The following is a 25,920-nucleotide window of genomic DNA, read 5'->3' on the forward strand; positions in this document are numbered from 1 at the left end:
TCCACAGACTCCTAAGTGCACCACTCACTCTTTTTCCCTCATCAATTCTATGATTCACCTCATCTTTCATAGACCCATCCGCTGACACGTCCACTCCCAAATATCTGAATACGTTCACCTCCTCCATACTCTCTCCCTCCAATCTGATATTCAATCTTTCATCACCTAATCTTTTTGTTATCCTCATAACCTTACTCTTTCCTGTATTCACCTTTAATTTCCTTCTTTTGCACACCCTACCAAATTCATCCACCAATCTCTGCAACTTCTCTTCAGAATCTCCCAAGAGCACAGTGTCATCAGCAAAGAGCAGCTGTGACAACTCCCACTTTGTGTGTGATTCTTTATCTTTTAACTCCACGCCTCTTGCCAAGACCCTCGCATTTACTTCTCTTACAACCCCATCTATAAATATATTAAACAACCACGGTGACATCACACATCCTTGTCTAAGGCCTACTTTTACTGGGAAAAAATTTCCCTCTTTCCTACATACTCTAACTTGAGCCTCACTATCCTCGTAAAAACTCTTCACTGCTTTCAGTAACCTACCTCCTACACCATACACTTGCAACATCTGCCACATTGCCCCCCTATCCACCCTGTCATACGCTTTGAATATAATATGCTAAATAATTAACTACTGTCACTGAATAAGTAAATAAACATATAATTACTGTAACTAAATACCAGTATTGAAAAGTAAATAAGTACAAGTTACAGACTTGCTGCCTTCATGCAGGGTAATTATCTAAGGTTTCATCTAAAAAGTAATTGCTTTTGCACTGTCGCCAAGTCAAAATATTGTACGAAGTTGAACTATTGTAAATTGAGGAGCACCTGTAATAATAAATAGGTAATCATTGGTTCACCTCCAAAAGCAGAAGGATGCACGCCCTCAGATAGTTGGTTCCAAGCCAGGTCCAGATACATGTCTTCTTCGTTACCAGAGAATGTTAAACTCTCTGGCCCAAGTGATTCTGTTGTCAGCTTGTTGAATGGCATCAGCAGCTGACTCAGATTTTGGGCACCAGAAAAGTAATTGGCAGATATCTGTAATAACATTAGGAAATTTGGTTATTCATTTTTTTTTTTTTTTAAGAACAAAAATTTAAATTTTTGGAAGCAATGCACTTGACATTCATTACTGGCTTGTTTAAATACAGTACTATAAATTCGTAGTACATAAAGACAAAGAATGTTATCAATGAAGGCAAAGTGAATGTATAAGAGCATGGTGGTACAGTTCCACATTCCTTTATCCGAAACTGTTGGGGCCAGTAGTGTTTCAAATTTCAGAATTTTTAGAATTTCAGAATGAAGGTGAGGTCTAGGGCAGCACCCCATAATCAAACATTAACATTGCAGCAAAAATACATGAATACTCGCACTAAATAGAATAAATAAAGACTACAAATACTACTACACTACTACGCTTTATTTATAGAGTAATATATTGATAAATGAAATAATGGGATAATTATAGACAAGGAACATGATTGTCAAGACGATTGACAGACTGCATTTTTAAAGACTTCTTCAGGTGTCATCTGGTTTCTGTCTAAGCAATCTCTCTCTAACTGAGTAAATTGCCATAATGTCTTGCTCACTGATAAATGCAGGTTGTTCAAGGCCAGCAATTAACTGATCACACATTTTCACCATCTTGTCTATGGGGACTTTTTCACACTGAACTCTTTCAGAAACTCTTGGATTCCTACTACTCTGTTGACTGCAGCAAGCGTACAGTTTAAAAAAAAAAGTCATTATACTTGCTCTTCATGGAGCATAAAGTTCCTTGATTACAAGGCTGTAATACAGATGTCACATTAGGGGGCAAGTAGATGCCGAAAACATTACTTTTCACAAGAAGTTTGGCAGGGGGATGTGTGGAGCAGTGGTAGTTCCAACACCATATTCTTCAGTAAGACTCCGTACTGACACACCACGATCAAGCTTTTGCAGTAACTCTACTTTCTTCGTTATTCATAACCTCAGATGCTTCCTTTTCTTATTCTCAGTGTTACCCATAGGGGTATCTGCAGCTCTTTTTGACATTTTCACAGTGAAATTAAACTCAGTCACAAAATGAAAAGCAAAAACAAAATATCAGCGAACAGCAGATGCACGTGTGAACACTACAAGCGCTGAAACACAACTGACACCTGATGCGTTGGAGTTATGTAGGCATGACTGATGCTCCACACTCCTTGAAAAAACTTCGGTTTTTGGAACTTTTCGAATTTCAGAATTTCGGATAAAGGAATGTGGACCTGGATCAACATTTGTACATGGGTGTGATGCATGGGTTGTGAATGTTGCAGCAAGGAAACTGGAAACAGTGGAGATGTCATGTATGAAGGAAGTGTGTGGTGTAAATATTATGTAGAGAATTTGTAGCTTGGAGATTAGGAGGTGTTATCCAAAGAACTGAGGAGGGGTTGTTGAGGTGCTTTGAGCATTTAGAGAGAATGGAGCAAAATAGGATGACTTGCAGGATGTATTAATCTGTAGTGGAGGGAAGGCAGGATAGGGGTCACCCTAAGAAAGATTGAAGGGAGGGAAGGTAAAGGAGGTTTTGTGTGCGAGGGGCTTGGGTATCCAGTGGGCATATGTATGTTAGAAGGGAGTGAGGGAAGGCAAATGGTTTTGGGACTTGATGAGCTGTTGGGGTGTGAGCAAGGTAACATTTTGTGAAGGGGTTTAGGAAAGCCAGTTAGCCGGACTTGGGTGCTGGACATAAGAAGTGCAGTGCCTGCACTTTGGAAGTGTGAGGGTATTTGCAGTTTTGGAGGGGCATCTGTACTATAGTATTGGCATGCCTCTGGCAAGACAGTGATAGAGTAAATGATGGTGAAAGTGTTTCTTCTTTTGGGTCACCCTGCCTCTGTGGGAGATAGTCAGTTTGCTCAGTTTTTTAATTAGACTCATTTTAGTTTTCACATTATTTAATTTTCATCTTTATACAGATATATTAATTATTTAAACATTTTTAGTTGGTTTGGTTATTTATGCTTCATTTTATGTGATGATTTATATTACAAATAGAAAATTAACCTACACTACTGATTTCATTGTGGCCAAGGTCCATGTAAGGCACACTTGTTGACTCCAGTACACTACTGAGGCTGCCCAGCTGGTTGTGAGAGCAGTAAAAGGTTTCTAAGACAGGAAGGAAAGCCAGCTGAAAAAGAATTAATTTTGTGTTCACATGACATGCATACAATATTGTCTTTGAAAAGTTAGTGTTAATGAGGTATTATACTAAGAGTTTGTTTTATATTATTTGGAAAACTGCATATCATAATATAGTGAGGTTTATTGATATCCTTTCAAACATCCTACAATACATAAGTGAAAATCACTTGAAACAAAGAAACAGAAAATTTATATAATGTTTGTGTAAACAGTGATGGTATTTCACTGTACAGTGGACCCTCAGTTATCAGCCTTAATCCGTTCCAGAAGATCAGCCTAAAACCGAAATGGCCAAAAACCGAAATAATATTTCCAATAAGAATTAATGTAAATCCAATTAATCCGTTTCAGACACCCAAAAATATTATAAAAAAAAATACATTTTTTAAAGATTAACCCTTTCAGGATCCGTCCCATAGATCTACGGCTTTTCGGTGAGTGTCCAAACCGTAGATCTACGCCAAAATTCTAGCGCCGTCAAATTTAGCGCGAAAGCGCTCATAGGCCTACATGTGAGAGAATGGGTCTGCGCCGTGGGTGTGCGCCGTAAACAAAAAATCTAGGCGCCTGCATAGCATTGTGGGAACGCCAGCTCAGTCACCCTTGTTCACCATGCCTCGTCGCAAGTCAGCTCTCACTCCCCGGAAAATTGGGACTCTCCTCTTCCTGTCTGATAGTTCTGACACTGATGGAAGTGCAAATGAAGACGAATTCTATGGCTTTGATAAGTTAGTGACCGAAAATAATGACCAGGATATCGATAATAGTGCAGAAAACCCCGACGATCCTCGACCTTCTACCTCTGGTGTGGGCACTCGTGACTCACGGTCGGGTGTTCCTAAACGTAAGAGAAAACTAATATTTTCACGTGGCCAGGCCTCTGACTTCAGTAATGACGATGATTCTGACGTGGATTGTGATTTTATTGCGCTCGACGATCATTCGAGTAGTGATAGTGAGGAATCATATTCACCAGTGAAGCGTCGGTATGTTCGCCGCCGCATGCGCTCGGGTAGTGTACCCTATGCTGTGCCCAGGGGACGGAGTATATCCCGGAGTACATCCCGTGGCCCTACACCCGTTTTAGGTAGTGATAGTGAGGATGATGTGGCTACACTTGGCATGGATGGGCCACAGGCATCAGTGGATGGTGGTAGTGGCACCGCCATGCGTGACTCACCGTGCCACGCGGGGACCCACGCTGCTGACTCGTCAGTTCAAGGACAAAGCGGAGCATCAGCCACCAGCCCACCACAACCACAACCACCCGTACAACCAGCCTATGATGTCCAGTATCCACCACAAAACCGTATGTGGGATTGGCAGCAAAATCCCAATTTTGTTCCCAAGCCTCACCACTTTGATGACTCTCAAAGTGGAATTCTACCTACTTGTCCCCTTGGAACCACGGCCAATGAACTGGAATTCTTTGAATTATTCTTTGACCAGCCATTGATGGAAATTATTGCCAGGGAAAGTAATAAGTATTTTCAGTACACCATGGCAAATACGATCTTATCACCACAGTCAAGACTACACAGGTGGAAAGAGACGACTGTTGCAGAAATGTATTTGCTTTTTGCAACAATAATGCTTATGCCTCACGTCTATAAGCATAATATAAAAGCATACTGGTCCACAGATCGGCTAATTTCTACCCCATCCTTCAGTGAAATAATACCAGTGAACAGGTTTATCTTACTGTTACGTATGTTGCACTTCTCTGACAAAACCAGGCCTGACAGAAGTGACAGGTTATACAAGATTAGAAATGTTTTCATGTATCTCAAACAAAAGTTCAGGATATACTTTTATCCATTCAAGAATCTTGTAATTGACGAGTCTTTGATTTTGTTCAAAGGTAGACTGTCATTCAAGCAGTATATACCGAGCAAGAGGAACCGCTTTGGTATAAAATTGTTTGTACTCTGTGATTGTGACAGTGGCCTGGTGTTGGATATTGTTGTATACACGGGTAGTAAAGCATTGAAAGATACCAAGATGTTATTGGGTATCTCAGGTGACGTAGTGAGAAACATGATGGCACCTTATCTTGGTAAGGGCCATACATTATATACTGATAACTGGTACACAAGCCCATTACTCAGTGATTTCATGCGAGTGAACTAGACAGATGTGTGTGGCACAGTGCGTTCTAATCGTAAACATATGCCCAGGCTCAACGCAGGTGTTCGTGGTGATGACGTGCAGGTGTTTACTGCCAATGACATCATGGCATTACGGTGGCATGACAAACGAGATGTCACATTGTTGACAACCATTCACCGTAATGAAATGCAAGACAGTGGCAAAGTTGATCGAGTGACTAATGAATGTATTCGAAAACCAGTGTCAGTGATTGATTATACACAAAACATGTGCTTGGTTGACAAGTGTGACATGCAGATTGGTTTTGTTGACTGTGTTCGTAAGAGTTACAAGTGGTACATGAAACTTTTCTTCCATCTCATGGACATTTCAATGCTGAATGCATATAATATGTACCAAATAAAGACTGGTAACAGACCACCGTATGGTGAATTTTGTTTGTCTGTTGTCAGACAACTCATAATGAAGTACCAGGTAACAACACCTGCAATACAACATGGTCCTCGAATTCATCACGATATACCCAAGCGTTTGAGGAGAGAAGGTGATCATTTCATAATACAGCTTCCTTCAACTCAAAAGAAATTTGCTCAGAAGAGATGCATTGTCTGTGCACAAACAAAATGACGGCAACAAAGACGCAAAGACACTCGGTTTATGTGTGAGGAATGTAAGGTGCCTCTGTGCATGGTGCCTTGTTTCAAGGAGTTCCACAAGCTCCAGCAGTTCTAAAACCATGTCCAGTGATTGTAAACATGTAAATATATGATAGAACATTAGTATTATACAATATTTGTGCATGTTTATTGTAATAAACAACAGTGGTAAACAATAATATGATAACTTTAGTGCAGTTATTGTGTTCAATACAGTGAGTATATATATATCAATTATATACAGTATTGGTCTCTCAGGCCCCAAATGTTAGTGGGAATAGAAAAAAATTGGAAAAGAAAAGAAAAAACAACTAAAACAACAAAATAATATAATACGCGTATGTGGAATTCGGCGATGTTGCCACCACCACATCATTTTCTATAAACTTCTTGGCACTGTATCTCGGTAAGTACTGATCAGATTCTAATTTTTTTTGTTTTATTACCTTCACAAAAATATGCTCTTTAATTCTGTAAGAAAAAATAATTTTTTTTTTTTTTTTTTCAAAATTTCTTGGACACTGGTGCGTGACTTCAGATTTTGGCCTTGGACCCTGAAAGGGTTAACTATAGTTTATATGCACAAAGCACTGAAAACTAAATAAAATGACTAATGAAATGGATAAATGAACATTTAAATCACTTTTACCTTTATTGAAGAGTCTTGTTGGCATATGCAAAATGGCGAGGAGCGGAGAGGGAGGAGAGTTTATTGTTTGGAGACAGGACAAAATGTTTAACCCTTAAACTGTCAAAACGTAGATCTACGTTAACGTGCATAGCGCTCCGACCTTGATTTTCCCCATTTGAAAGCATGCAAAAAAAAAAAAAATAGATCTACGTTCGGAGCCTGCTGCACATCAACGTATATCTATGTTTGGACAGTTTAAGGCTTAAATATGACGTTATTATCAACTCCACAGCTTATTTATATATCACAATTCATCTAATATGATATAATAAACAATATTAATATCATAGGAACACGATATATACTCTAGAATGAATAACATACAGTATTTCATTACGTATGTGAGGACTGGTGGTGGTGTTGGGTTTATAAGGGCCACTGACAGGATAAGCCGTACATATAGTGGTGGTGGTGGTGGCTCTGCTACCACCACTGTTCACACTGAAACAATGTACATAATTTATAAATAAGAAATATTTACACTTTAATTTATAAATAAGAAATATTTACACTTACTGTACCTTGGAGGAAATGCTAGCATTGGTTTAGGGTGGTGGAAGATAGGCAGGGTGGTGTATATTGTCAGTGGCCCTATATACCTCCAACAACACTGGAGGAGTCAGTTTTGTGTTGTCCTTTCCCTATCGCTTAATCACTTAACTTACTTGCTACGCTTTATCGCTGGCTGGCGCTATACCCTTTATCGACTCCTGCTGCTTTAATATCGTAGAATCACTGAAGAAGGCACATTCTCCCCTCTCTTCCTCAATCACTTTCATACTTTGCTGTGGGTGGGCACGTCCAATACGGCCGATAACCAAAATTACGGCCGATAACTGGGATAAAATTTTGACCAAAAAAGCTGGGCAATAACCGAATTGGCCAATATCCGGAACGGCCTATAACCGAGGGTCCACTGTATTTGTAAATGTAAATAAAGTCAGAGTAATTATAATTCTGGTAGGTTCTAATGGTTTAAGAAATCATTAGTCTTATAATGAGTTATGTAATTTTTTTATCTGAATTATTTATTGGGGCTTTTTATAAATATATCTAGAAAAGTGCTGTATGGCAAAGTGTGTACTGTAAATTCTTTATTAAAAATATTGTAGGTTGTTGAATTATTGTTATCCTCGTAATATTAACTGTTAATCTAACTTAATTTGATGCAGGGAAACCAGCTAATCCTAGGTAGTAGGTTGGTAGACAGCAACCGCCCAGGGAGGTACTACCGTTCTGCCAAGTGAGCGTGAAACGAAAGCCTGTAATTGTTTTACATGATGGTAGGATTGCTGGTGTCTTTTTTCTGTCTCATAAACATGCAAGATTTCAGGTACGTTTTGCTACTTCTACTTATACTTAGGTCACACTACACATACATGTACAAGCATATATATATATATATATACACACCCCTCTGGGTTTTCTGCTATTTTCTTTCGAGTTCTTGTTCTTGTTTATTTCCTCTTATCTTCATGGGGAAGTGGAACAGAATTCTTCCTCCGTAAGCCATGCATGTCGTAAGAGGCGACTGAAATGCCGGGAGCAAGGGGCTAGTAACCCCTTCTCCTGTATATATTACTAAATTTGAAAGGAGAAACTTTCGTTTTTCCTTTTGGGCCACCCCACCTCGGTGGGATACGGCCGGTGTGTTGAAAGAAAGAAGAAGAAACCAGCTAATCGAGCCCAAGAGTTCTGGAGGTGGGTAATACAATGCCTGCACTCTTAAAGATGGTTGAGGAGGTTTCAGTTCGAAGGGTCATTAGAGTTGTAATGCTTGCAAGATTCTAACAAGACCTATTGAAATAATGATAGTGAATGTGTTTTCCTTTTTATTTCTTGGGTCGATGAGTCCTGCAGACTGGAAACAAGTTATGTAGTGTTTGGCATGACTTGGGCATTTGGCCTTCCTCCTTCAGCAGGAATCATCACTTTTAGATGAATTTTTGTCATTTGAGAATTGGGCAGAAACATCTCACCCATGGCCACCTGCTTGCAAATACTCCTGCCACCCCCTCTCTGTAGCTCGTGACCTGCCACTGACTGTAGAACATATTTTAACAGTTCCCACAGCTGAAGCCTTTCTGTCCTCGACTTGGTTTTTAATTACCTTGGTGCAGGAAGTTAAGGGAACTTTTAGGAGGGTCTGTTGATATTAACAGTTTAGTGTTGGTTTTATTTGGTGTTTGTTATTTTAACTTGGCTGAGTGTTTGTGTTAGTTTCTTTTATTGGTTAATTTTATCCTTGTCTTCATTGTGTGTATTGTGTATATTTTTTTATGGCTATGAATGCTGAGTGACTTACACAGTCAAAATGCTCCATAAATGTTACAACTACTGCTGTTGCTGCTATTTATTTTTTTTAGTCATGCAACATTGGTGGGAAATTGGCCATTATGACAGAATGAAAAAATATAAGATTCACTTACCACATCATTTTCAAGCGTTGTGAAGTCTGAGTTGTATTTGATGTATAGAGACTGAAGCCCACTTGCTGTGACCACACTGAACACTTCTTTGTTCAGATATATCAGGCCTTAGCAGTATTAATAGAAACTTCAGTACATAACTTTAGTAAAGCACTTACATAATTCACTTCATTTATTGCTATACTTTTTTATAATTTCATAATAATGCAAAAATATATGGTAAAAATTTGTTAATATTTAAATCTGTATCATTATGCTATCATATTGCCTCCTTTGCTGGAATGAGCAGATGAAGAAGCCATGTGGCATAGAGCTATAACATCAGGTCTAAGACTGTTAACCCTTTGAGGGTTTCGGACGTACTAGTATGGCTTACGACCCAGGGTTTTTGACATACTAGTATGCCTAAATTCTAGCGCCCTCAAATCTAATGGGAGAAAGCTGGTAGGCCTACATATGAAAGAATGGGTCTATGTGGTCAGTGTGCACAGTATAAAAAAAATCCTGCAGCACACAGTGCATAATGAGAAAAAAAAAACTGACCGTTTTTTTTGGAATAAAACAGCGACTTTGCACTGTATTTTTGTATGGTATTTATTGTTGTATTCTAGTTTTCTTGGTCTCATTTTATAGAATGGAAGACATATTACAGAAATTGAGATGATTTTGACTGGTTTTACAATGAAAAGTACCTTGAAATTGAGCTCAAAGTAGCAGAAATGTTAGATTTTTACCAAAGTTCAAAAGTAAACAAATCATGCCAAGCGTCCAATACATGTCAACTGGTGAGTCTGATATTCTTTTGCAAGTGCGCCAATATTATTTATACCATTTTTTACACTAATGCAGTAGTCTGCATAACAGTAAATCTTCTATTTTTTGTGAGAATAAAAATTCCAAGTGGAAAGCTAAAGGATGTAAGAGGGGCCTTGAGACGTGACTAATGAACAAAGGAAATGTCATTTTAGTGCCAGGAATGTCTTTCTTGTTTATTCTGGACCCTATTCAGAAATTGGCATGTTTTGAAATTTGTGTGAAATTGGCAAAATTGCTAAATTCTGACCACTGTATTGGATAGTTGAAATTGGTAAATGGGTGGTTTCTTGCACTCATTCGATAGAAAAAATGGAGTTCTAGCGAAATATTCATGTTTTTTGTTGACTAGTGTAGTGGAATTGGCCGAAAATGGGGCTCAAATTGGGCAAAATCACCGATGCGTAAACATCACTGAGACCGCTAACTTCGCGAGAGCATAATTCCATAAGTTTTCCGTCAATTTTCATAATTTTGGTGTCATTATGATCGGGAAAAGATTCTCTATCTTTTCATAAGATTTTTTTTTTTTTTTTTTTTTTAAATTTGGCCGACCCTGAGAACGAGTCTCGGAGAGGGCCTGTCGACCCTCAAAGGGTTAATATAGTAGTGGTTTTTCTATCTTGTACATTATTCTTAACAGATGAATGAATAGTGATGTAAGTTATATTTTTTATCTTACTTTTATCTTGTCAGTAATACCCCATTTTTAATTAACTAACATTTATATAGAACATGAGTGTAGTTTGGAGGGACTTCTGAACTGTGGTATCTGAGCACCTCTGCAAAGACAGTGATTATGTATGAGTGAGGTGAAAGTGTTGAATGATAATGAAAGTATTTTCTTTTTGGGGATTTTCTTTCTTTTTGGGTCACTCTGCCTCGGTGGGAGATGACCAATGTGTTAAAAAAAAAAATGTGAGTGTTAGAACAAAATGAATAGAGACATGGGGTTTAAGGATTTGATGTGCTGTGAGTATAAGGTAACATTTATGAAGGAATTCAGGAAAATTAGTCAGCTAAACTTGAGTCCTGGAGGTGGGAAGTACATTGCCTACAATCTCAAAGTGGTGAGGATGTTGCATTTTAGAGGGTGGTTTGTGTGTCTGCACACTTCATGCAAGACAACTATTTAATGAATGATAAATATTTTTTTTTTGGATTATGTTATCTTGGTGGGAGATAGTGTGTTAAAAAATAATCTATGGCTTACCTGTATTGTAGAAACGAATAGCATCAATTTTTACATCTGCAAATGCTAATGGTGGTAGATCTGTTAATCCTGGAGAAGAAATGATGTCCACACTGCTTACATATGTCAGCTGGCAAAAAATCCATTACATTATTTTTACAAAATGAGTTTTTTTTTTATAGTTTAAACTTAAGGATTTTGTAATTGCTTGATACTTTAAATCTGTCTGTTGTTCATATTTGTCTGTTGTTCATTTTGAAAATCTCCTCACAGCAATTTGTCTGCTGCAATAATTTCCTCAAGATACATAAAATGCTTTACTATGCTTAGTCTTCCCATCTTTGATCTTCTCAACCCTTTCACTGTTGGTCTTATTGTATCATAGCTTTGAAGCCAGTGTCACTTCTGTACTATAACGCCATAAGCTCATCTCGCTCAGATAAGCTGTGAACAGTAAGTTCAGGCATAGATGTGGGAGAATGGGTCTATGTGGTAAGTGTGCACCATATAGAAAAAAATCCCACAGCACACAGTGCATTATGAGAAAGAAACTAACTGTTTTTTGTGTAAAAACAGCAACTTTGTGGTGTATTTTCATTGGGTTTTTATGGTTATATTCTCATTTTCTTGGTTTCATTTGATAAAATGGATGATATATTACAGAAATGGAGATGATTTTGATTAGTTTTGGAAATGAATGTACAGTGTAGTTTGAAATTGAATTTAAAGTAGTGGAAATGTTCAATTTTTACCAATATTCAAGAGTAAACAAATCACGTCAGGCGTCCAATACAGGTCAGCTGGTGGGTCTAATATGTGTTCATGAATGCTCTGATAAGATTTATACAATTATTACAATAATGCAGTATCTGCATAACAGTAAATCTTCTATTTTTTGTGTGAATAAAAATTCATAATCAAAAGCAAGTGTAGTATAAGAGAAACCTGGAGATGTGACTAATAAACAGAGAAAATATTATTTTAATGCCAGGAATGTCTGCAGTGTTTATTCTGGACCCTATTTTGAAATTGGCCTTTCTTGAATTGTGTGTGAATTTGGGCAAATTACCAATTTATGATCACTTTATTGAGTAGTTGAAATAGGTAAATAAGTGGCTTCTTGTACTCAGTCGATAGAATAAAGTTAGTACTAGCAAAATAGCTATGAGTTTGGTCGACTAGAATAAAGTTAGTACTAGCAAAATAGCTATGAGTTTGGTCGACTGGAACAATGGAATTGGCCCAAAATAGGGCTCAAAGTGGGCAAAATTGCCGATGCCCAAATATCACCGAGACTGCTAACTTTGCAAGAGCGTAATTCCATAAGTTTTCCATCAGATTTTGTACATTTAGTTTCATTACCTTTAGAAAAGATTTTCTATAATTTCATAAGAATTTTTTTTTTTCGACACTGGGAGCAAGTTTGTGAGCAGGGGTTGCAATATTGAAAGGGTTAAGTACAGTACATGCTCCATTTACTTAATTTAAGTACTTTGCAGACTTTTAAATATTATTGTTACGTAAATTTTTCTACCTTTCTATTTTTCATATTTGTTCCATCTTTAGTTCTGTCAGCTACTCCTTATAAATGTTTCTAACTTTAATTATCTCATTCCTTACTCTGCCTCTAAGCATTAGTTTTCCTTGTATTCTTTCAGTAATCCTGGGAATAAGTGATTGTTGACTGTACATTTTATTAAATAGCTGAAATGTATGGTTATATAAAAAAGTTAAAAATAAAGGAAAAGGAATCATTTATTCAAGGGTTTATTTTATGGTAGTCAAGAATAAAAATATCTTGGCTCTAGCAGTTCACTGTCTCATGCATACAATAGGATTTTTTTCTTCTATCCATAATTACATTTCAAATATTTGAGGGGCAGAGTCCAGAAGCTGAAGCTCAGTCCCTGCAAATACAGTTGTGTGTGTGCACCTTCATTCCCTCTATCCATTCATACCACCACAGCATGCTGTCCTTCATATTAGGATTGATAGGCATATGCACTCTTCTTTTTTCCCATAGCATTATCATTCCTTGTTCTAGTTATCTACCTAACACCACATACATATATGCTTCTTAGATTATTCATCTTTTCTCTTTAAGTGATATTGAATTGTTCAAAATCTTTGAACATTAAGTTTATTTTTTACTTACCCCCAAGTCAGTAAAAATGCTTTCCATCTCCTCCCAGCCAGTCACATCCTGACACTGTAGAGCTGGAATACCATTACTGTCTTCATGACACTGGCAAGGACCAAGGTCCTCCGAAGGAGGACACACTGCCATACATCCCACAGTACAAACAACCAGTAGAGTGTGATGTAATTTAGTCATCCTTGAAAAGCAACAATGAGTTTTAAAATTTGTGTTTTAATTTCGTATCATTACTTATTGATAATAAATATTGTATTTTCAATGATGAGATCATAAGGTTAGTATTTTATATACAGTAGCATAAGATTATATAAATAATGTATTGTAAGAATTAGTCATGGACATATTTTGCTTTGAGACTAATAAATCAGTAGGTTATTTAGCACTAAAATGCTAATATGTTTATTAGTACTTTACAAGTGTTTCAGAGTGTGCATGGATGTTTTTTTTTTTTTTTTAATACTCTAAAGCAGTGGTTCCCAAACTTTTTCAGCTTGTTACCCAATTTAACATGCCACATAAAGCATGTTACCCCTTTCACAAAATGTTGTTATTATTGATATATATGGCTAAATTAAAACACAGTGAACGTATACAGCCTCGCATACTCTGCTAATCCTAGCAAAGCCATTGAAAACGTAAGAACCACACATACATTACATATAAAATTAATAATAGCTACAAATTCACAGTAACAGTGGGTAAATCTTTCTTTCAACGTACCAGCCGTATCCCACTGAGGTGGGGTGGCCCAAAAGAAAAAACTGAAGTTTCTCCTTTTAAATTTAGTAATATATACAGGAGAAGGGGTTACTAGCCCCTTGCTCCCGGCATTTTAGTCGCCTCTTACGACACGCATGGCTTACAGAGGAAGAATTCTGTTCCACTTCCCCATGGAGATAAGAGGAAATAAACAAGAACAAGAATTAGAAAGAAAATAGAAGAAAACCCAGAGAGGTGTGTATATATATGCTTGTACATGTATGTGTAGTGTGACCTAAGTGTAAGTAGAAGTAGCAAGACTTACCTATAATCTTGCATATTTATGAGACAGACAAAAGACACCAGCAATCCTACCATCATGTAAAACAATTACAGGCTTTCGTTTTACACTCACTTGGCAGGACGGTAGTACCTCCCTGGGCGGTTGCTGTCTACCAACCTACTACCTACAAAGTGGGTAAATACTAACTATATACTGCACAGGGCAGTACACATACATACCAGCTTATGTCTACCTCGGCTGATGCTCACAGATAAACTGACAGTGTGAAATAGAGGCAGCCTCAGGAAGTGAGTGACGCGTACTGGACAGGTCGATCTGGGCTACTGAGTGACTTTTGTCCTGAAGCATACCTGTCAAAATACTTTTGGGTTTCCACACACTTAGCTATATATTTCTTCTTTTCTAATACTGTATATTAGTTTTTGATGTTTATTGTTATTTGGTTTAACTTTATTACTTATAATAGGTTTACTTTACAACTTTATATACTAAGACAAAGTTAACAATAATCCTCATACCGGGTACCGCATTGTTTTCTTGATTTTCAGAATTCATAACTTTTTTTCTGTCACCCCTCCATTACCCCCCAAAAATGGTTAAATTACCCCCAGTTTGGGAACCACTGCTCTAAAGCATGGTAACTTGAAATTGCAACACATCAATACTTGTATTGCTCAGTTGAGGAACTAGTACAGGTAATTTCACTTGCAACATCTTTATACGTTTTATGTGATAACTTTTCCCTACAATAATTTGTATCGATTACCTGACTTTAATCACACCTCTGTATAAGGTAAAAGGGGACAAAAGAGGGTGTAAGAATTATAGGGAAGTAAGCCTGTTCAGTATACCAGGTAAAAGCATATGGTAAAGTTGTTATTGAAGGTATGAAGGGCAAAATGGTAAGTAAGATTGCAGAGGAGCAAGGAGGTTTTAGGAAGGACAGATGTGTGGGCCATGTGTTTACATTGAAGCATATATGTGAACAACACAGTATTTAAAGGCAAGGAACTTTTTTGTTGCATTTATGGATTTAGAAAAGTCTTGTGATAGGGTGGATAGAGGAGCAATGTGGCAGATGTTGCAAATGTATGGAATAGGCAGTAGGTTACTAAAATCTGTGAAGACTGTGGATAGGCTCATGTTAGGATATATAGGAGATGGAGATTATTTTATAGTAAAAGTAGGTCATAGACACAGATGTGTGATGTCACCATGGTTAACATATTTAAAGCTTAGTTTGTAAATAAAAAGGTGAGTGCTAAGGTGTTGGGAAAAAGTGTGGGATTGAAAGATAAGGAATTCGATACTAAGTGGGAGTTACCATGGTTGCGTTTTTGCCTTTGATATGGTTATTTTTGTAAATTCTGAAGAGAAATTGTGAAAGTTGGTGGAGAAATTTGGAAGAGTATGTAAAAGAAGTAAATTAAAAGTGAACATAGGAAAAAGCAAGGTGATGAGAGTTACAAAAATTCTAGCAATGAAAATTTGGAAGAGAGATTGGAAGGAGGGAGTATGGTTCATCTCACCTTTTAGGTTTACAAAAAGTGAGATGAACTATAGAATTGACGAGGAGAAGAAAAGGTGAGTGGTCCAACGATGCATCAGTGGAAACAGCTTTAGCCAAGAAGGAAAAAAAGAAAATGTACCAGAGTATGTGGTACACACACTTAAGTGGAAGAGAAGCTTGGGTTTTAAACATTGCAGTGAGGTTGTAAGTAGTAAAGAAGTTGTGTTTGAGGACAAATGCCTAACCATCTCAGAAGGCTGAGATGGTTAGGCATTTGAAAGGATGAAGCAAAATAGGTTAACTTGGAAGGTGTATAAATCTAGGTTGGAGGGAAGGAGGAGTAGGGGTCACAATAGGAAAGATTGCAGAGAGGGAAGAAAGGAAGTTTTGAGTGCTAGGGAGCTTGGACATCTAACAGGTTTGTGTGAGTATTAGAAAGGGGTGAGTGGAGGCAGGTGGTTCTTATGACTACGTGCTATTGGACTGTGAGCAAGATAATATTTAAAAAGGGATTCAAGGAAATTGGTTATCTGGACTTGTATTTTGGAGGTAGAAAGTACAGTGCCTGCACTGTAAAGGAAGGATGAGGGTGTTGCAGCTTAGAGGGCCATCTGAATGGTAATGTTAGAATGCTTCAGGCAAAACAGTGATTCAATGAAAAACTGAAAGTGTTGCCTCATTTTCTGCTCACCCTACCTTATTGGAAGATGGTCACTGTGTAAAGAAAATTAGAGAACATTTTTTTCATTGGAGTTAAACAGCATGTTTATTCCCATCATACACTTATTTAGTCCTTGTCCAATCATAACATATTGCCATTGGTATTATTTTGTATGTGTTACTCTATTGTCAGTATTTTCCACCCAAAAAAAGCTTCCTTTCTCACCATGACACAGATGGATCGAGATTTGCTCCTGCTAGTTTTACACCAACTTTATTTACTGTCTCCTTTAAGAAACTTTATATTGTAAATATCAGCAGGGGCATCACTGTCACTGATGTTTGGGATTTATTTATCTACAGTAATATAACGAGAGAGAGAGAGAGAGAAAGAGAGTGAGAGAGTGAGAGTGAGAGAGAGAGAGAGAGAGAGAGAGAGTGTGTGTGTGTATATATATATATATATATATATATATATATATATATATATATATATATATATATATATATATAATGTATATCTATATATATATATATATATATATATATATAGTTTTAAAAATATAGTTTATATATAGTTTTAAAAATGCAGTATTAGAATGTGGGGCAGAAGTTTGTGGTTATAGGAGGGTGGGGGCAGGAGGAAAGAGAAGTGATTGGTGGAATGATGAAGTAAAGGGTGTGATAAAAGAGAAAAAGGTAGCTTACGAGAGGTTTTTACAAAGCAGAAGTGTTATAAGAAGAGCAGAGTATATGGAGAGTAAAAGAAAGGTGAAGAGAGTGGTGAGAGAGTGCAAAAGGAGAGCAGATGAAAGAGTGGGAGAGGCACTGTCAAGAAATTTTATTGAAAATAAGAAAAAAATTTTGGAGTTAAACAAGTTAAGAAAGCCTAGGGAAAGTATGGATTTGTCTGTTAAAAACAGAGTAGGGGAGTTAGTAGATGGGGAGAGGGAGGTATTAGGTAGATGGCGAGAATATTTTGAGGAACTTTTAAATGTTGAGGAAGAAAGGGAGGCGGTAATTTCATGCACTGGCCAGGGAGGTATACCATCTTTTAGGAGTGAAGAAGAGCAGAATGTAAGTGTGGTGGAGGTACGTGAGGCATTACGTAGAATGAAAGGGGGTAAAGCAGCTGGAACTAATGGGATCATGACAGAAATGTTAAAAGCAGGGGGGGATATAGTGTTGGAGTGGTTGGTACTTTTGTTTAATAAATGTATGAAAGAGGGGAAGGTACCTAGGGATTGGCGGAGAGCGTGTATAGTTCCTTTATATAAAGGGAAAGGGGACAAAAGAGATTGTAAAAAATATAGAGGAATAAGTTTACTGAGTATACCAGGAAAAGTATACGGTAGAGTTATAATTGAAAGAATTAGAGGTAAGACAGAATGTAGAATTGCGGATGAGCAAGGAGGCTTCAGAGTGGGTAGGGGATGTGTAGATCAAGTGTTTACATTGAAACATATATGTGAACAGTATTTAGATAAAGGTAGGGAAGTTTTTATTGCATTTATGGATTTAGAAAAGGCATATGATAGAGTGGATAGAGGAGCAATGTGGCAGAAATTGCAAGTTTATGGAATAGGTGGTAAGTTACTAAATGCTGTAAAGAGCTTTTATGAGGATAGTGAGGCTCAGGTTAGGGTGTGTAGAAGAGAGGGAGACTACTTCCCGGTAAAAGTAGGTCTTAGACAGGGATGTGTAATGTCACCATGGTTGTTTAATATATTTATAGATGGGGTTGTAAAAGAAGTAAATGCTAGGGTGTTCGGGAGAGGGGTGGGATTAAATTATGGGGAATCAAATTCAAAATGGGAATTGACACAGTTACTTTTTGCTGATGATACTGTGCTTATGGGAGATTCTAAAGAAAAATTGCAAAGGTTAGTGGATGAGTTTGAGAATGTGTGTAAAGGTAGAAAGTTGAAAGGGAACATAGAAAAGAGTAAGGTGATGAGGGTATCAAATGATTTAGATAAAGAAAAATTGGATATCAAATTGGGGAGGAGGAGTATGGAAGAAGTGAATGTTTTCAGATACTTGGGAGTTGACGTGTCGGCGGATGGATTTATGAAGGATGAGGTTAATCATAGAATTGATGAGGGAAAAAAGGTGAGTGGTGCGTTGAGGTATATGTGGAGTCAAAAAACGTTATCTATGGAGGCAAAGAAGGGAATGTATGAAAGTATAGTAGTACCAACACTCTTATATGGATGTGAAGCTTGGGTGGTAAATGCAGCAGCGAGGAGACGGTTGGAGGCAGTAGAGATGTCCTGTCTAAGGGCAATGTGTGGTGTAAATATTATGCAGAAAATTCGGAGTGTGGAAATTAGGAGAAGGTGTGGAGTTAATAAAAGCATTAGTCAGAGGGCAGAAGAGGGGTTGTTGAGGTGGTTTGGTCATTTAGAGAGAATGGATCAAAGTAGAATGACATGGAAAGCATATAAATCTATAGGGGAAGGAAAGAGGGGTAGGGGTCGTCCTCGAAAGGGTTGGAAAGAGGGGGTAAAGGAGGTTTTGTGGGCGAGGGGCTTGGACTTCCAGCAAGCGTGCATGAGCGTGTTAGATAGGAGTGAATGGAGACGAATGATACTTGGGACCTGACGATCTGTTGGAGTGTGAGCAGGGTAATATTTAGTGAAGGGATTCAGGGAAACCGGTTATTTTCATATAGTCGGACTTGAGTCCTGGAAATGGGAAGTACAATGCCTGCACTTTAAAGGAGGGGTTTGGGATATTGGCAGTTTGGAGGGATATGTTGTGTATCTTTATACGTATATGCTTCTAAACTGTTGTATTCTGAGCACCTCTGCAAAAGCAGTGATAATGTGTGAGTGTGGTGAAAGTGTTGAATGATGATGAAAGTATTTTCTTTTTGGGGATTTTCTTTCTTTTTTGGGTCACCCTGCCTCGGTGGGAGACGACCAACTTGTTGGTAGACAGCAACCACCCAGGGAAGTACTACCATCCTGCCAGATGACTGTGAAACAAAAACCTGTAACTGTTTTGCATGATGGTAGGATTGCTGGTTTCTTTTTCTGCCTCATAAACACGCTAGATAACAGGGATATCTTGCTACTCCTACTTACACTTTGCTCACACTTCACAGACACGCACATGCATATATATATACGTATACATACATCTAGGTTTTTCTCCTTTTTCTAAATAGCTCTTGTTCTTCTTTATTTCTTCTATTGTCCATGGGGAAGTGGAAAAGAATCTTTCCTCCGTAAGCCATGCGTGTCGTATGAGGCGACTAAAATGCCGGGAGCAATGGGCTAGTAACCCCTTCTCCTGTAGACATTTACTAAAAAAGAGAAGAAGAAAAACTTTATAAAACTGGGATGCTTAAATGTGCGTGGATGTAGTGCAGATGACAAGAAACAGATGATTGCTGATGTTATGAATGAAAAGAAGTTGGATGTCCTGGCCCTAAGCGAAACAAAGCTGAAGGGGGTAGGAGAGTTTCAGTGGGGGGAAATAAATGGGATTAAATCTGGAGTATCTGAGAGAGTTAGAGCAAAGGAAGGGGTAGCAGTAATGTTAAATGATCAGTTATGGAAGGAGAAAAGAGAATATGAATGTGTAAATTCAAGAATTATGTGGATTAAAGTAAAGGTTGGATGCGAGAAGTGGGTCATAATAAGCGTGTATGCACCTGGAGAAGAGAGGAATGCAGAGGAGAGAGAGAGATTTTGGGAGATGTTAAGTGAATGTATAGGAGCCTTTGAACCAAGTGAGAGAGTAATTGTGGTAGGGGACCTGAATGCTAAAGTAGGAGAAACTTTTAGAGAGGGTGTCGTAGGTAAGTTTGGGGTGCCAGGTGTAAATGATAATGGGAGCCCTTTGATTGAACTTTGTATAGAAAGGGGTTTAGTTATAGGTAATACATATTTTAAGAGAAAGAGGATAAATAAGTATACAGTGGACCCCCGCATAGCGACCTTAATCCGTGCAAGAGGGCTGGCTGTTATGCGAAATGTTCGCTATGTGAATGAATTTTCCCCATAAGAAATAATGGAAATCAAATTAATCCGTGCAAGACACCCAAAAGTTTGAAAAAAAAAATTTTACCACATGAAATATACATTTTCCTACACACAAAGAGAAGGATACATGCACAATAGTAGAGTAGTACATGCACAATATATATTGTGCATGTACTACTCTACTAAATGAAGAATAAATGACACTTACCTTTATTGAAGATGCAGCAGTGACTGATGAGACACTGTGTCCTGGGAGTGCCTCTTCCTCCTGAGTACTGTAGGTCCTGTTTGGTATTTTCTTCCAGAACAGGCCTTATCACACTGTGTATGTCACTACGATTCTTAAATCTCTCAAACCAACCTTTGCTGGCTCTAAATTCACCAATATGAGCACTAGTTCCAGGCATTTTCCCTGTTCACCTGGGTGTTAGTCGACTGGTGTGGGTTGCATCCTGGGAGACAAGATTAAGGACCCCAATGGAAATAAGTTAGACAGTCTTCGATGACACTGACTTTTTTGGGCTATCCTGGGTGGCAAATCCTCTGGGGTTAATTGTTTCTTGGTATTCTCAATAAGCCACACCAACAACGGTGCTACAGCAGCAGCAGCAGCAGCTGACGATGTTACAGCAGCAGCAGACGATGCTACAGCAGCAGCAGCAGCAGATGATGCTACAGCAGCAACAGACGATGCTACAGCAGCAGCAGACGATGCTACAGCAGCAACTGACGATGTTACAGCAGCAGCAGACGATGCTACAGCAGCAGCAGACGATGCTACAGCAGCAGCAGATGATGCTACAGCAGCAGCAGACGGTACTACAGCAGCAGGAGCAGCTGACGGTGGTACAGCAGCAGCAGCTGACAGTGCAGCAGCAGCTGACGGTGATGCAGCAGCTGCAGCAGCTGTACCACCAATAGTAGCGATGGTTGATTGGGGTTTATTATACAACCTGGCCAGCTCGGAGACACGCACTCCACTTTCATACTTATCAATGATCTTTTTCTTCATCTCCATAGTAATTCTCACCCTTATTGCTGTAGGGTTGGCACTAGAAGCTTTCTTAGGGCCCATGGTCACTTATTTTCCAGAAAAAAATCACCAAAAACACTGTAATAATACAAAATGTTCCGATTGTATGCTTGGATGTTACCGCGGAGGCTGGCTGGTAAACAATGCCACCCGCGGAACATGTGAGCGTGGCTCAGGCCGCACATTGGACGCGTCTCGGACGAAGGCCGCTGAGCGGGTTTTTGTCCACTATGCGGGGCAAAATTTTAGCGATCAAAGCGTCCGCTATGCGGATTGTCCGCTATGCAAGGCGTCCGTTATGCGGGGGTCCACTGTACAAGATATGATGTAAGGCGAAATGACAGTAGTTTGTTGGATTATGTATTGGTAGATAAAAGACTGTTGAGTAGACTTCAGGATGTACATGTTTATAGAGGGGCCACAGATATATCAGATCACTTTCTAGTTGTAGCTACACTGAGAGTAAAAGGTAGATGGGATACAAGGAGAATAGAAGCATCAGGGAAGAGAGAGGTGAAGGTTTATAAACTAAAAGAGGAGGCAGTTAGGGTAAGATATAAACAGCTATTGGAGGATAGATGGGCTAATGAGAGCATAGGCAAGGGGGTCGAAGAGGTATGGGGTAGGTTTAAAAATTTAGTGTTAGAGTGTTCAGCAGAAGTTTGTGGTTACAGGAAAGTGGGTGCAGGAGGGAAGAGGAGCGATTGGTGGAATGATGATGTAAAGAGAGTAGTAAGGGAGAAAAAGTTAGCATATTAGAAGTTTTTAAAAAGTAGAAGTGATGCAAGGAGGGAAGAGTATATGGAGAAAAAGAGAGAGGTTAAGAGAGTGGTGAAGCAATGTAAAAAGAGAGCAAATGAGAGAGTGGGTGAGATGTTATCAACAAATTTTGTTGAAAATAAGAAAAAGTTTTGGAGTGAGATTAACAAGTTAAGAAAGCCTAGAGAACAAATGGATTTGTCAGTTAAAAATAGGAGAGGAGAGTTATTAAATGGAGAGTTAGAGGTATTGGGAAGATGGAGGGAATATTTTGAGGAATTGTTAAATGTTGATGAAGATAGGGAAGCTGTGATTTCGTGTATAGGGCAAGGAGGAATAACATCTTGTAGGAGTGAGGAAGAGCCAGTTGTGAGTGTGGGGGAAGTTCGTGAGGCAGTAGGTAAAATGAAAGGGGGTAAGGCAACCGGGATTGATGGGATAAAGATAGAAATGTTAAAAGCAGGTGGGGATATAGTTTTGGAGTGGTTGGTGCAATTATTTAATAAATGTATGGAAGAGGGTAAGGTACCTAGGGATTGGCAGAGAGCATGCATAGTTCCTTTGTATAAAGGCAAAGGGGATAAAAGAGAGTGCAAAAATTATAGGGGGATAAGTCTGTTGAGTATACCTGGTAAAGTGTATGGTAGAGTTATAATTGAAAGAATTAAGAGTAAGACGGAGAATAGAATAGCAGATGAACAAGGAGGCTTTAGGAAAGGTAGGGGGTGTGTGGACCAGGTGTTTACAGTGAAACATATAAGTGAACAGTATTTAGATAAGGCTAAAGAGGTCTTTGTGGCATTTATGGATTTGGAAAAGGCGTATGACAGGGTGGATAGGGGGGCAATGTGGCAGATGTTGCAGGTGTATGGTGTAGGAGGTAGGTTACTGAAAGCAATGAAGAGTTTTTATGAGGATAGTGAGGCTCAAGTTAGAGTATGTAGGAAAGAGGGAAATTTTTTCCCAGTAAAAGTAGGCCTTAGACAAGGATGTGTGATGTCACCGTGGTTGTTTAATATATTTATAGATGGGGATGTAAGAGAAGTAAATGCGAGGGTCTTGGCAAGAGGCGTGGAGTTAAAAGATAAAGAATCACACACAAAGTGGGAGTTGTCACAGTTGCTCTTTGCTGATGACACTGTGCTCTTGGGAGATTCTGAAGAGAAGTTGCAGAGATTGGTGGATGAATTCGGTAGGGTGTGCAAAAGAAGAAAATTAAAGGTGAATACAGGAAAGAGTAAGGTTATGAGGATAACAAAAAGATTAGGTGATGAAAGATTGAATATCAGATTGGAGGGAGAGAGTATGGAGGAGGTGAACGTATTCAGATATTTGGGAGTGGACGTGTCAGCGGATGGGTCTATGAAAGATGAGGTGAATCATAGAATTGATGAGGGAAAAAGAGTGAGTGGTGCACTTAGGAGTCTGTGGAGACAAAGAACTTTGTCCTTGGAGGCAAAGAGGGGAATGTATGAGAGTATAGTTTTACCAACGCTCTTATATGGGTGTGAAGCGTGGGTGATGAATGTTGCAGCGAGGAGAAGGCTGGAGGCAGTGGAGATGTCATATCTGAGGGCAATGTGTGGTGTGAATATAATGCAGAGAATTCGTAGTTTGGAAGTTAGGAGGAGGTGCGGGATTACCAAAACTGTTGTCCAGAGGGCTGAGGAAGGGTTGTTGAGGTGGTTCGGACATGTAGAGAGAATGGAGCGAAACAGAATGACTTCAAGAGTGTATCAGTCTGTAGTGGAAGAAAGGCGGGGTAGGGGTCGACCTAGGAAAGGTTGGAGGGAGGGGGTAAAGGAGGTTTTGTGTGCGAGGGGCTTGGACTTCCAGCAGGCATGCGTGAGCGTGTTTGATAGGAGTGAATGGAGACAAATGGTTTTTAATACTTGACGTGCTGTTGGAGTGTGAGCAAAGTATGTACAGTGGACCCTCGACCAGCGATGGCATCGATTAACGATAAATAGGACTAGCGATACATTTTATCGCAAAAATTTTGCCTCTATTAGCGCTAAAAAACTCGACCAACACTATTCATTCCGTCTGAGATGCGTCCACTTCTGGCCAGTGTTTACAAGCCAGCCAGCCACCGCGGTCGCTTCCAAGCATACAATCGGAACATTTCATATTATCACAGCCTTTTTAGTGATTGCACCTGCAAAGTAAGTCACCATGGGCCCCAAGAAAGCTTCTAGTGCCAACCCTACAGCAAAAAGGGTGAGAATTACTATGGATATGAAGAAAGAGATCATTGCTAAGTATGAAAGTGGAGTGCGTGTCTCCGAGCTGGCCAGGCTGTACACAAAACCCTAATCAACCATCGCTACTATTGTGGCCAAGAAAACGGCAATCAAGGAAGCTGTTCTTGCCAAAGTTGCAACTATGTTTTCGAAACTGAGATCGCAAGTGATAGAAGATGTTGAGAGACTGTTATTGGTATGGATAAACGAAAAACAGATAGCAGGAGACAGCATCTCTCAAGCGATCATATGTGAAAAGGCTAGGAAGTTGCATGACGATTTAATTAGAAAAATGCCAGCAACTAGTGGCGATGTGAGTGAATTTAAGGCCAGCAAAGGTTGGTTTGAGAGATTTAAGAATCGTAGTGGCGGCCTGGTGGTTAACGCTCTCGCTTCACACGGTGAGGGCCTGGGTTCGATTCCCAGCCAGAGTAGAAACATTGGACGTGTTTCTTTCCACCTGTTGTCTATGTTCCCCATCAGTAAAATGGGTACCTGGGTGTTAGTCGACTGGTGTGGGTCGCATCCTGGGACACTGACCTAAGGAGGCCTGGTCACAGACCGGGCCGCGGGGGCGTTGACCCCGGAACTCTCTCCAGGTCTCCAGGTAAACAGTGTGATAAGGCATGGTGAGGCTGCCAGTTTGGACCAAAAAGCAGCTGAAAAATATGTGCAGGAATTCAAGGAGTACATAGACAGTGAAGGACTGAAACCTGAACAAGTGTTTAATGGTAACACTGACAATGTTGTGAAACACTTTAGTAATGTCATAAAGGAACGGGAGGTACAGGCCTCTATGGGCAGATATGTTGTGCGACAGAGGTCCAGTGACTCTCAAGCTGGTCCTAGTGGCATTAAAAGAAGAAGAGAAGTAACCCCGAAAAAGGACTTGACACCTCAAGTCCTAATGGAAGGGGATTTCCCTTCTAAACACTAAGACCATCAACACACTCCCCTCTTCCCATCCCATCAATCATCACCAGATCTTCAATAAAGGTAAGTGTCATGTAACTGTGAATGTCTTCTTCAGTTTGTGTGTATTAAAATTAATATTTCATGTGTTAAAATATTTTTTTTTCAATACTTTTGGGTGTCTTGCACGGATTAATTTGATTTCCATTATTTCTTATGGGGAAAACTAACTTGACTAACGATTATTTTGACTAACGAGCTCTCAGGAATGGATTAATAGCGTTAGTCGAGGGTCCACTGTAATAATATAATGATAATATGTATAATCCTAGGTAGTAGGTTGGTAGACAGCAACCGCCCAGGGAGGTACTACCGTCCTGCCAAGTGAGTGTAAAATGAAAGCCTGTAATTGTTTTACATGATGGTAGGATTGCTGGTGTCCTTTTTTCTGTCTCGTGAACATGCAAGATTTCAGGTACGTCTTGCTACTTCTACTTACACTTAGGTCACACTACACATACATGTACAAGCATATGTATACACACCCCTCTGGGTTTTCTTC

General features: G+C 39.1%; 2 protein-coding genes across 8 annotated transcripts in view; one reads left to right on the plus strand and one right to left on the minus strand.

Moving 5' to 3' along the window:
* Window positions 1-25,920, plus strand: part of LOC128684512 (long-chain fatty acid transport protein 4) — a 197,246-nt gene that overhangs the window by 161,424 nt on the left and 9,902 nt on the right. The gene's annotated exons all lie outside the window — the stretch shown is intronic.
* LOC128684511 (probable oxidoreductase PXDNL) overlaps window positions 1-25,920 on the minus strand; it is a 50,006-nt gene that overhangs the window by 20,160 nt on the left and 3,926 nt on the right. The window contains exons 1-6 of one of the 2 annotated variants that reach the window (XM_070096412.1): window positions 20,620-20,644; window positions 13,244-13,424; window positions 11,110-11,218; window positions 9,084-9,190; window positions 3,062-3,184; window positions 873-1,053 (exon numbers count right to left, since the gene is read on the minus strand). In XM_070096412.1, coding sequence (XP_069952513.1) covers window positions 873-1,053; window positions 3,062-3,184; window positions 9,084-9,190; window positions 11,110-11,218; window positions 13,244-13,423 — 700 coding nt within the window. In that variant the 5' untranslated portion in view covers window position 13,424; window positions 20,620-20,644. Of the gene's footprint in view, window positions 1-872; window positions 1,054-3,061; window positions 3,185-9,083; window positions 9,191-11,109; window positions 11,219-13,243; window positions 13,425-20,619; window positions 20,645-25,920 lie in introns of those variants that run through there. The other variant, XM_070096410.1, reaches the window with a different exon arrangement.

The sequence above is a fragment of the Cherax quadricarinatus genome, chromosome 4 (assembly GCF_038502225.1).
Source record: "Cherax quadricarinatus isolate ZL_2023a chromosome 4, ASM3850222v1, whole genome shotgun sequence".
Classification (NCBI taxonomy): domain Eukaryota; kingdom Metazoa; phylum Arthropoda; class Malacostraca; order Decapoda; family Parastacidae; genus Cherax; species Cherax quadricarinatus.